The 12,311-nt window shown below is 44.1% G+C and overlaps 1 protein-coding gene across 10 annotated transcripts in view; it reads right to left on the reverse strand.

The window, feature by feature from the left end:
- The window catches only part of SYTL2 (synaptotagmin like 2), a 104,700-nt gene that overhangs the window by 54,108 nt on the left and 38,281 nt on the right, over positions 1-12,311 (reverse strand). For all 10 annotated transcript variants that reach the window (XM_037523073.2, XM_037523074.2, XM_037523072.2 and 7 more), the window contains one exon: positions 7,831-8,327. In XM_037523073.2, coding sequence (XP_037378970.1) covers positions 7,831-7,931 — 101 coding nt within the window. In that variant the 5' untranslated portion in view covers positions 7,932-8,327. The remainder of the gene's footprint in view (positions 1-7,830; positions 8,328-12,311) is intronic.

Below are 12,311 nucleotides of genomic sequence, written 5' to 3' on the forward strand. Positions count from 1 at the left end.
TGTTGAATGAATAAATCAATGAACAAAGAAATGCTCAGCCATCATGCAGTCTGAGTCAGTAAAGAGATAAGAGATATCCCGTCACTGTTGGGGTGAAGTGAGTTACACTCCATCCCAGTGCCTGTGCCTTCTCCTGAGAGGCAGACTAGTAAAAACAAGATCAACTAGTCATCTTTTTGAAAAAGACCACAAATCCTCATGGCATAAGAATTCTTGATATCTCTTCAAGAGATTATTTATTTACTTATTTTTGTTGTTCAACTGAAGCACATTTTGTAATGGTTTTTGTGCAATTCTTGATCTGTTTCTGCCTAAATGACTGTCCACAAGCCTCTGTTCACACTTTCAATTTACCACAAGCACAGGCTGTGAGACCAGTTCACTGGAGCACATGACCTCTGGGAAGGCTGGGAGCCATTAGAGTACATCATAAAGTTGGGTTTCTGGCTCATTTCTTTTAAAGTGGGAAAAGAAAAAGAAATGATTTCAAATCCATTAAGTGTCATTTATGCATTTCCCACTGTAATAATCACTGCTAAGCTTCATCAATTTTTTTCTATCATAGTCATTTGGAATATTTTACAAATGAATTCATATATGTGTAACATGAAAACACAAGTTTTGTAAAAATGAAGACCATTAAAAAAAAATTCTACCACCTATGAGATGTTAAAATTTCTATCAGCCCATGTTGATCTCTCATCCTCAACTCTAATCATTCCAATCAAATTAGCAATTAATTCTCTAATTGCTATGACATTTAGTTAAAGTAGGAAGAGGGAGATTGTCTAGGGATTCACACATTTTATCCCTCGCCATCTTCTCTATTCTGTGCAATGTGCTTAGAAGACAGCACATCTTAATCACACCTTAATGCTAAGGACAGAGGAGATGCTCAGTAAACACCCAAGAGCTGGAGGGCAGCAGGAAGGCAGGAGAGCACTTAGCCCAGAGAAGCCACTGTCCTGCAGCCCTCCAGGCACACACAACAGTCATTCCCCATTCCTTTGGCTAACACATAAAAAGCATCGTTCTGCCTCAGACACCACGTTTTACACATGCATTCCCTCATTGAATCTTTACAGTTTCATCAAGATGTACAAAGCAAAAGATAGCTGTCTTGCCTTCTCTACATGTTAAAGGTCTCATCTGCTCATTTGGTCATTCACTAATTCATTAACCCCCTGTCATCTATCAGGCATAGGTTTGAAATTGTGCATAAAATAATTATATCCACAGCCCTAACTGCCACTGTCAACTCCTGTGGTGCAGAGTGTGAATAGGGAGAAAGCCAGAGAGCAGTGATACCCTCCATCCTGGCTTCCACACTTTTCTTCCCGCAAACTCCCTAACCCCCTTGTGCCCCAGCTCACAGCTGTTCATCCTGATTAGCCAAAGTCCTAATATCACAGGCAGTGCCGAGCTGATACTATCTAGTCCACTGTGGATAAGGAGATCAGCAGACTGGCCAGAGAGTTGATTGGTTCAATCCCCGACATTTTTTTCTCTCTTTTTAACCTCTCAGTATATTCTGGGCAAGATGGTTAAACTATGTGATTTGAAAGTATGCTTAGATGTTTGTTTTGAATGTGCTGGAAGGGCCCTTAAAAAGATAAACTCATGCAGTTTGCAGCAACATGGATGGAGCTAGAAGGGATCATGCTCAGCGAAATAAGCCAGAAAGAAAAAGAAAAATACCGGATGGTCTCACTCATAGCAGGAATTTAGAAAACCCAAATAAGGGACCAGGAAAAAGACTAATTATAATAAAGTAAAAATCAAAATCAACAAGCAACTATAAACCAGAAACACACTACGGGGGAGGGGGGAGGAGGGGTGGGGAAAGGAAGGACTAGGGTCAAAATAAGGGGGGTGCAATTGTATGGGGAATATAACCAAAATGAAAATGCATACATTGTGCAAAGATGAAAAGAAAAATGACAAACGGTCTCACTTTATAGATGAAACAATTGAGCCTCAGAGAAGTTAAGAGGTTTGCCTGAGCTCAAGACAGGAAACCAGCCTGACTCCTGGTCTCAGCCACACAGGACTCTGGTTCCTAAGATGGTAATCACACTTCACAGAGGAATTCAATATTTGACAGAAAATCTGAAAACCAACACATGGGAAAATGAACTAAATTGCACACTTTTCTTACAAGGTGGAAAACGAGAGGAAAGGTGCCGCCCTTGTGTGACTACATCATGATCCCCACATCAGTACAGCGTGGGGAGGCGCAGCTTTGGCTGGTTGATAAGTGAGGCTTCAAAACTGCAGGGCACAAACCTCTTCACCCCACTACTGCATTGTTCAATGGGTGCAGCTGCTCTTTTGTGGATAAAAGGGGTAAATAAGCATAAAGCTCCGTGTACAATTTAGTTCCCTGAACAAAGGTTGGTGTCTTTCCCCTTTGCTTTGGCAAAAAACACCACCACCAGTCCTGGAAAGCAGTTCTTCAATGACAACTGCCTCCATCTAAAAGAAATTAGGCCTTAGGGAAGCAGCTGAGAATCATAAGATGTGGTTGTGGTTGAGATGGTATCTACTATGTGGATGCCCAGTGCTGTGGGGGGGTGTGGGTGTGGGGGTACAGGTGGTATACAGATGCACATGGGCAACAATTTTCTGCGGCCAGTGTGATGCAAAGCACAGGAAACACCATCTCTAGACTGTGTAATTTTCAAACCATAAAAGACTAAAATTATGCATCTGTATCTATAGTGGTGTTGCTTTAAAAGAGAGAAGGTGAGATAGAAAAAGAACCCATCTTGATGCATGTTGCACAAGATGGTGACTGTGTCCAGCTGGTAGGTAGAGAGACAAGCTGGTGTGCTTGGTAATAACCAGGCCCAACATGAGAGAGCTGCAGGGGCAATAGTGACCTAGGACTGTTATCCTCTAACCTACCCCAGACAACACCAGTGGCTATTCCCTTGTGTTCAAATCCAACCTATACCATTAATAGTTTGGGTGATTTGAGAACTGGACACTTCCCTGGTGTGACACTTATTTTTCTCATCCGTGAAATCAGAACGGAAGGTAATTATAGGACTAGTAACAAAACAGAGCTTCTCAGGCTGTTTTCACTGTGGCCTCCAGACTCAGGTGGCTTAGCAGACAGCATGCAACCTTGATGTTTCATCATGACATGTAATCTTGATATGTAGTCTCCATGCATGGAAGTTAGTAAATACATGCAAACTTGATGCATAGTTTACATGTGTGAAAATATACTTCTGTAACCTAAGCATAAATCTGGCCCTGAGCCAGCTTTGTCCTTGAACAGTATAAAAAGACAGGAGGCGTCTCCCCACGGAGCCCACGCTTCCTGGCTGCTGCCATCTGTGTGTGTTGTTTCCTGCTGCTGCAATAAAGATGTTGTTAGACCTGCCCAGGGCTCCCTGCCTCTTCTCCTGTTTGCTGGCATCCAGGAAGTAACTTGCTGGGCTTGCAGCCCTGGTCCAATAGTAACCTATAGATAAACCATCTCCAAAGTGTCTTTTTTTTTTTTAAAAGATTAATTAATTTATTTATACAAGCACTGGGTACAGTCAGAAGTATGGGAGGGTGAGAGAATTCACAAGAGCCAGAGCGGGGAACAGAACAGGCAGATGGACGAAGTATACTACTGAGGGGAGCAGCGGGTGTGGCAGAAGAGGTCTGCGCACCATGTGGGACCCTCGCCCAGTGGCTGGGGATCGAACTGGCACTGCAGAGGCTGTGGGCAGCTTTGCAACCCAGCGCTCAACTGCTGCACCACCGGGAAGGCCCTCCAAAGTGTCTTAAATGAGCTTGGATATGGATAAATCCAAGCCCTAATACCACAAACGGCAAGGAGATCTAGGTTTGAATGCCAAATTATATCTATAATCATACAGAAAAGGATTCTGGGGTGGTGTTTGTTCTTAGTAGGCAACAATGCTATATCCATTAGTGAGCTCCTCATGTTTATCTCAGAGTTGTGGCCTAAGTCCATATTATAGTGTGCCTAAGTTAATATAATTATACAGTTTATTTTTTCTACAGCCACATGCCGCTTTGAGGAGGACTGCGGCATTGCACAATTACATGAGGGAAACAAAGTTGAAGATTTAAATTTGCAAAATATAACCCAATAAATGAAAAGGGCTTTATCTTTCTTTGAGGCCTGGGACCATGTTTCAATTGCCCCAGACTTCCCTTCACAGCATTGCACAGAGATGTGCACTTTAGAGGAATACTTATTAGGTGCTCAATTAAATTTTTCACAGAAATAATTGGGTTTCAGGAGTAACCTCCCCCTGAGGAATGAGTCTACTCACCAGAGATCGCATCCTTTTACAGACAAGTGGAATGTTGAATAAGAGAATTAAAATGTAGTCATCACCTATTATGTACTAAGAAGATTAAAAATTACCTTATTTAATCCTGACTTTAATCCTTTGAGTTTAGTATCACGGTCATTCCTGGGGCTTAGTTGGGGCCCAGGAGACTAAGTCACTTACCCACGAACCACAGCTGATCGACGGTGAGAACCACATTCACGCTCATATCAGTTTTGACTCTAAGGTTCACGTAGGTCATTAAAAAGCTCCCTGATGTCACGACAGAACCCTACTCTTCTCAGAGCACCAGTGAGCAGCGCAGGCAGATGGGAAAGCACTGGATCAAGAATTTTTCTTGTCATGACTAGCCTTGTGATTCCAGGCAAGTCACTGCCCTTCTCTGGGCCTTATCTTTATCTATAAAGGGACTGATACGAAAGAAACATCTCTTTTCCAGGCTGTCAGACTCTGTCACAAGAGAAACAAAGAGGAACAGCTGGAAGATGACAAAAAAGGCTAAAAAATAAAAGTCCACAGAAGAGCATTTTTAGAGAGCAGAGGCCTGCTGTAGTTCTGGCTCTCCCGGTCCAGAACAGTGTCAGAACTATCCCGTCCCTTCAGTCCTGCAGTAAAGAGGAGGAGAGAGCACGACTCCTCTTATGTGAATAGGCCACGGTGGGGCCTCCTTCAGTGTTCACAGGCCATGGGGTACACTGCCCTCCTTGTCCACCATCACTCCCCTGTGGCCCCAGGGGCTGGGGCCTGCGGTGCCCAAGTCAGTAAGAGCTGCTTGATGTCTACTAGCAAGTTCCCCAGAATGGTGGTGGTAGATAGGGCTGGATTCACACCAGACTTCTCACCTCCCATGCTTTATTCCTATTCACTTACAAAAGTAAAAACCAAGTACAGAGCCAACAGCAGCAGCTGGGGCAACCTCAGAAACAGCAGGTGGAAGGAGCCACCAAGCTGGCCACCACGAAGGGGTGCACAGTATTTCTGCTGTGGTGTAGACTGGCAGGCCCCAGAGGCTCACACTCACACCCTTTACAAGGTCTAGTTCCAGGCAGAACTTTGCATTTTTGGCATTTTCAGCTACCGCAGGTCTCTCCACTCATACAGAATCACAAAACTACACGGAAGTTGCCAGTGAAGTAAAGGTAGAAGGAGCGAGGACAGATACCTCTGTAACCTGGTCAGATAGAGGAGGTGGAACTGCAAACCTTACAAAACACCATGTAAGTGGAAGACTCAATGGTACTCATAGCTCTGCAATATTCACAGACCTTCACCTGAGGTGGCTGGAGGGACCAATGCCATGCCAGCATCCTGCTTTCGTTCTAAGTCCCGCTACCTTGCCTTGTGAGAGGCTAAAGGAATTTCCATTTTCCACTACCTTTAAGAAGCAATATGTTCTGGGCCTCCCCTGGTGGCGCAGCGGTTGAGCGCTGGGCTGCAAAGCTGCACGCAGCCTCAGCAGCGCCGGTTCGATCCCTGGTCACCGGGCAAGGGTCCCACATGGTGCGCAGACCTCTCCTGCCGCCCGCTGCTCCCCTCAGCAGTGTATTTCATCAGTCTGCCTGCTCTGCTCCCCGCTCTGGCTCTGGTGAATTCTCTCACCCTCCCGCGCTTCTGACTGTACCCAGTGCTTGTATAAATAAATAAATAAATCTTTTTTTAAAAAAAAAAAAAAAGCAATATGTTCTGTGTTTCCCCCTCCCCTTGTTTCTAAAATGGGCATTAATGGTCCTGCCATGGCAAATCCCAGAGTTGTGAGAAGCATCAACGGACCACGTGAATGACAGGGCTTTCTACATTGTGAGCAGGTAAGGGGTTAATGCTACCAAGAGGTCCTGATGGCCAAGAAAGGCAAATTCCCTGCCCTTCTTGGGGAAACTGCTCAAGGTACCCTGCTTGCTGAGAACAGGGAGCAGTGGTCCAGCCAGCTGCACAGACTGACTTGTGGGAGGAGCATGCCAAGTATGGAAACCCATTCTCATCGCCACTACCTGCAGCCACTTCCTGTCACCATTACTACCCGGTGTCCTGCATCGCATCATGACAGTCACTTCTGGGCCTCCCTTGGTGGTGCAGCGGTTGTGCACTGGGCTGTGAGGGTGCCCGCAGCCTCTGCAGCGCTGATTCGATTCCTGGCCACTGGTGGGGGTCCCGCATGATGCGACAGAGCACTCCTGCCACCCGCTGCTCCCCTCAGCAGTGTGTTTCGTCAGTCTGTCTGTTCTGCTCCCGCTCTGGCTCTGGTGAATTCTCTCACCCTCCCGTACTTCTGACTGTACCCAGTGCTTGTATAAATAAATAAGTAAATCTTTTTAAAAAAAGACAGTCACTTCCCTCTCTGTGTCAGCCTCCAAATGGTCCATATGCTATTGTCTCCTCAAGGGAAAGAGGTGGAGTTAGCGAATTAAATGCCTAAGACCAGGATCTGATTCTCACTTTGGTATCTATGGGTTTTATGAGCTCAGTCAAGTCACCTGACCTGTCTCAAAGTAATGTCCTCACACATCATGTGGGCATGATTATATGCCATCCCCCCATGCCCACATGAGTGCCGTGAGCTCAGCAGCAATGGGTGGGTAAGCCCTTTGCAATTTGTGAAGCATTGCCAATTACAAGGTTATTATTAATAGCCATAATCAGATAATCTGGAGAACTTCAAATAATTTTAACATATTCTTTTATGATGTATGCATGTTCAAGTAGGGTAAAAATAAGGGAAATGCCGCATCCTAGGAAATAAGAAGTTGGCTTATGCTCCTTTTAGATAACAACTAGGATGGGGAGCATGCAGTTAGAATGCAGTTAGACAGGAAGCCTTTCAAAGTTCAAGATTACACAAGTAATAGGCGGCAGGACCTAGACTCAAACCCACTTTTCAGCAACCTGCTTTGTTCTCTTTCTACCTCACAGGTGAGTGAAAGTGGCAGAAATTTGACATGGAACACTTGGAGTCCTTCCAAAGAGAATACTGTGTCAAAGTTGCCATTCCTTTTTGTGGGACACACATGCAAAAAAATAACTTGGCTCGGTCAGCGTTCATTTAAATTGCTTCTGAGACCAATTCAAACATTTCTGAAAGTATTCAGAAATGTGTGGTACTTCTCGATTTTATTTTTTTTCTAAAAAAATAGAAATTTAAAATGTTCCTAATTTGGCTCATGATTCAGTTAAAATAAGTGGATAAAAATATATATACACCTACATCCATATAGCTGCACATGAATATAGCTGCAGATACATGTTTGTATATACTTTATTTTTAACTCAGAGCATAATAAGTTAAGGAATTTAGTTAGGTTTTTAATCAAGACTCTATTTCTGGCAGGAGCCTATGGGATAAATTAAGAGACATGAAGGAGGAGTTCCAGCCAGGAAGGAAACCTAAAATTAGAAGCCACAAGTTCAGGCTCCAAGTCAGAACTACTACTTAGAGTTGAGAAAGAGAAAGCATTTCATCTCCTTAGAGACTGTCTCTCCATCCCCCAAGCCAAGATCTTCTCTGGTGCCTTACCTGACTCTCTCTTCTTCTGTCCTCTTCAGGACCGCATCTCGCTGCAGAACCTTCATGATGGCCTCTTGCTCCTCCTCTGTCAGGAAGCTTAAGTCGATCATTTTGAAAAGTGTACACAAAATAACAGTACAAATCTGGCTTAAAGTTCTTAAAGCAAAACAACTGTAAGTGAAGTTCAGATGATTGAAAGTTGCAAAACCAAAATGGAGTGATATCTCATTCAGCTCAGCAGCAAACGTCTTATTTTGGCACAGCAGAGGTGTTAGGTGGCCAAGTGCAAAATCCTAGGTGCCCTTTCCAGTGAGGAAGTAGAGTTTTATGGGGCGGTGTGGAGTAGAGGCTCTCAGAAGGATGCTGCAGCCCTTTCCAAGCAGGTCGCTTGTCCCTACAGCACCATTCCTGCCCAGGTTTCTCTCTGGACCAGTCTAGACAGTTTCTTCTCCTTCCGTCTTCATCATCAAGTCCATGACAGATAGCAGCATCAAACGACCACCTACCTGAGGAAGCATAAGACAATAACTATTAGACAGCGAGAGGCAGTTCCTATAAGCATTGCTCATTATTACAAGATTTAAAGCACTGCAAAGTGAGACGGTCTCTGAGATCAGACAATCCAGGTCTGCTGGCTTCCTGAGCAAATGGCAAATGGGTCGTGAACCATCCTGCAATTCTTCCAGGCCACCAGGACTGAGGGCACACAAACAGCCTGCCAATGCCTAACGATCCGCCGAGGGAAGGGATGGTTATCTACAAGAACTGGCTCTTTCTCTGCAAACTCGAACTGATACTGGGTTAAAGAGTCACAGCAAAAGTCAGTAAGGGCCCAGAAATAGGATTCCCGCTATCAAGTGATCATGCGTTAAAAACAAGAAATAAAAGCTCACAAATGCTCCCTCCCTCATGAGCAGGAATGTTCCACTGGAGTATATGTGTTCACAGTTACAGGGGAGCGAGGATTAGGTAGAAGTTATTTGAAAATAGTGGGGATTATTATCGTTCACACAGTCGCATCTCTAACCTTTATTGGAGGCTTGGAACAACCCATCATGCTTGTCTCCCTTAATTTCCAAGGACAAACGCTTACTGGTAGGAGTATATAAACTGAGAGAAAGGAAGTAGCAGAATTTCAAAACACCCTTCCATCCAAAGTGAACACTGTGGAGTAGAAGAGTGAGAATCATACTGTCTTTGTGGCATCTTAAACCCATGTGCCATGAGAAGGTAAGATGTGGAAAACACCCCAGACATGATCTGCTCTAGGGCTGGGGCCCTTTAACAAAAGCAGCACCGCGTAGACAATAGAGACTAAAATCCATGGGCTTAGTGAATTTTCAAACAGATCCGCTTAATAAAACACAGTGAGTCATTAGTGGTAATTTTTATGAATTATTTGCTTTTGCACAAATAGAACTACCAGCAGGTACTCCTTGGACTAGCACCTGCTGATCTGAACCGCCAGACATGCTATCTACCACTCCGAGGCTCAGTTTTGTCATTTGTCCTTAACATTCGGACATTCTTCACAGTTTGTGAGGAATGAAATAATGAATATTAAACAGCACATACCTTGCATCAAAAATAGCTGCTAAAAATAAATGCTAGCTTCCTTTCTGAAATCATACTTTTGTTCTTGGTAATGTATTTTCCTTTTTTCTTTTGCATTATTTTTTTTTCCTGATCTCTGCTATAAAGTATGGACTTCATGGATAGGTGAGGTTTTATCTTTCTCTTTTTTTTAAAGATTTATTTATTTATGCATACAAGATCTGGGGTACAGGTCAGAGATGTGGGGGGTGAGAGGATTCACCAGACACAGAGTGGGGAACAGAACAGGCAGACTGACTGAAACACACTGCTGAGGGGAGCAGGGCGCGAGACAGGAGAGGTCTGCTGCGCCATGTGGGTCACCTTGCTGGCTGGGGATCGAACTCATGCTGCAGTGACTGCAGACAGCTTCATAGTGCTATGTCTTAACCCCTTGTGCCACCAGGGAGGCCCCTGTTTTTTCCTTCCATAGCTCACAGTGACAATACAAATAAATATGAAGACAATAGACAATATTTCCTTTGTTTTTAATGTGTATGCACTTGTATACATTACTAACTTCTTTTTTGTCTCATAAATTACTTATCCTTCAAGATGAAAGTTACCACCTCCAGGAGGCCTTTTCTTACTTCCACAGCCAGAGTTAAATGCTGTAGATTAGCTTATCACTCCTAACTCTTCATTGCCCAACAACAAAACTATACCCCCACGTTGCCACTAGAGTTAGCAGAGTATCATCCCTGCCTTCCTGATGTTGGGCTTGGCCTGTGACTTACTTTGGCTAATGGGATGTTCAAATGTGATGCAGACATAGGCTGTGGATGTGCTTGAGTGGCTTGGATTCCTGGACTCATGCCGTGTGCCAAAAAAAGTGCCTGCTTCAGGCACCCAATGCCTTTTCAAGTTGGGGTTCCACACAGAGAGATGCTAGGACAGACCAGAGCCTGTCCCCCCTTAAGCAGGGCCACCTAAGCTGACCTACAGATACGGAAGCAACAATCAGGTATTTGTTGTTGGAAGCCACTGAGGTTTGAGGTTGTACAACACTTCTGGAACATGACTAGTACAAAAACTTTTTCTTCCATATACCTACGTTCACGTCTATGATTACTTGCCTGCCTCTAGTCTTTCATTTGACTATGAGTTTCAGTGTGTGAATAAATAAGGGACTGAATACATGAATGTATTCAAACATACACCACCTCAGAGGACAGATCTCCTAGTTCTTTCATGCCCAGTAGCTTCCTTAGATCTCAAAGGCTGGCCACGTTAAGGGGACCATGTGCCCGATGAGGATTACACCCCATATGGTTCAGTATGAGATGGTCTTTAAGGTCAATGAGAAGCAGACAGAAGGAGAAAAACAACTAAGCTGTCCAACAGTGGTAATGGAAAAAGTTGGTTTTCCACACCTTCAAGTAGAAGGTGTGAAAAGGAGAGAGGAAAGAGTTGGTTTCCACACCTTCCAGTAGAACTGCAAGCTAGCCAGTACCTCTGTGCAGAAGCTTCTAAGAGTTAAAAGATTTTCATAAAAATAGGCTGGTACTGAGTCAAAGGGCAACATTCTCATTTTACAGACAAAGGAGTACAAGGCTGGAACCCTTGACTCCTGCTTGGATAGTCAGGACTCTCTCCACAGTCAGATTGCAGAAGAGTCCTCAGATAGCAAGTGAGACCCTTCAGTACCAGGTGCTTGCCCGACTCCCAATATTGTAGATGAGACCATCCCTGAGATCAGACAGCGAACTGAACATGTCATTCATTCATTCTACAAACACCCAGTGAGCGCTCTGAGTTCTAAGCACTGAAGAGATGGTAATGAATAAGACAGAAAAAAACTTCTTGGAGCAAAGTGTGGAGGGAGCCCAAGGGACTGTGGTGGAGGATTGTGGGTGTCTGAGTGGTGGGTGTGGTCTGGTAACACACATCTGAAGAGTTGTAAACCTATCCTCTGAATCTTATTGGGTGTTACAAATGAATGCTGCCTCAAAATAAATAAATAAAAGAAACTTCATTGTGCAAAAATGAAAAATGATGTAAGAATTATATAAAATAAAATATTTAAAAAAAGATGGCGGTGGTAAAAAAGTAAATAAAAAGAAATCTGCAAAATGAAAGCTGATCAAATAATAATAAAAAAAGAAATTAAAAAAAAAAAAAAACTTCCTGGGCCTCCCCTGGTGGCGCAGTGGTTGAGCGCTGGGTTGCGAAGCTGCCCGCAGCCTCTGCAGTGCCGGTTCAATCCCCGGCTGCCGGCGAGGGTCCCACATGGTGCGCAGACCTCTCCTGCCGCCCGCTGCTCCCCTCAGCAGTGTACTTCGTCAGTCTGCCTATTCTCCCCGCTCTGGCTCTGGTGAATCCTCTCACCCTCCCACGCTTCTGACTGTACCCAATGCTTGTATAAATAAATAAATAAATAAATAAATAAATAAAACTTCCTGTCCTTGTGAAGTTTAATTGCTAGTTGGAGGAGATAATGATCAAACTAAATAGTAATAACATTAAAAAACAATATAATTAAATTATGTAACTTAATGGAAGGACAAGAGCTATGGGGTGGGGTGAGGGGGAGCTAGAGTTTTAAAGCGAGCATTAGGGTAGGTCTCATGAGGATGACATTTGCACAAAAACTTAGAAGAGACGAGGAAACAAGTCATGTGGGCACTGCAGTACTCTGAGGTGGGAGCATGTCTGAAGCATTCAAGGACACCAGTGTTGAGCTCCAGGATGTGTGAGCAGCAGGATGGAACAGAGGGGGTCAGTAGGGAAATGGGTCAGAATGAATTAGGCTTTTGAAGGCCCAGAAGATTTCTGGCTTTTACTCAGAGAGAGAGTAGCATTAGAGGAAGGCAGAAAAAAGAGAAGGGAATAAAATTATACTGGGTACCTCCGACATGCCCTACATGTATCATTGACAGGATCCCCACAAAGATCTG

Source organism: Talpa occidentalis, unplaced genomic scaffold (genome assembly GCF_014898055.3).
Source record: "Talpa occidentalis isolate TD23 unplaced genomic scaffold, MPIMG_talOcc4v2.1 talOcc4.3, whole genome shotgun sequence".
NCBI classification, from domain to species: domain Eukaryota; kingdom Metazoa; phylum Chordata; class Mammalia; order Eulipotyphla; family Talpidae; genus Talpa; species Talpa occidentalis.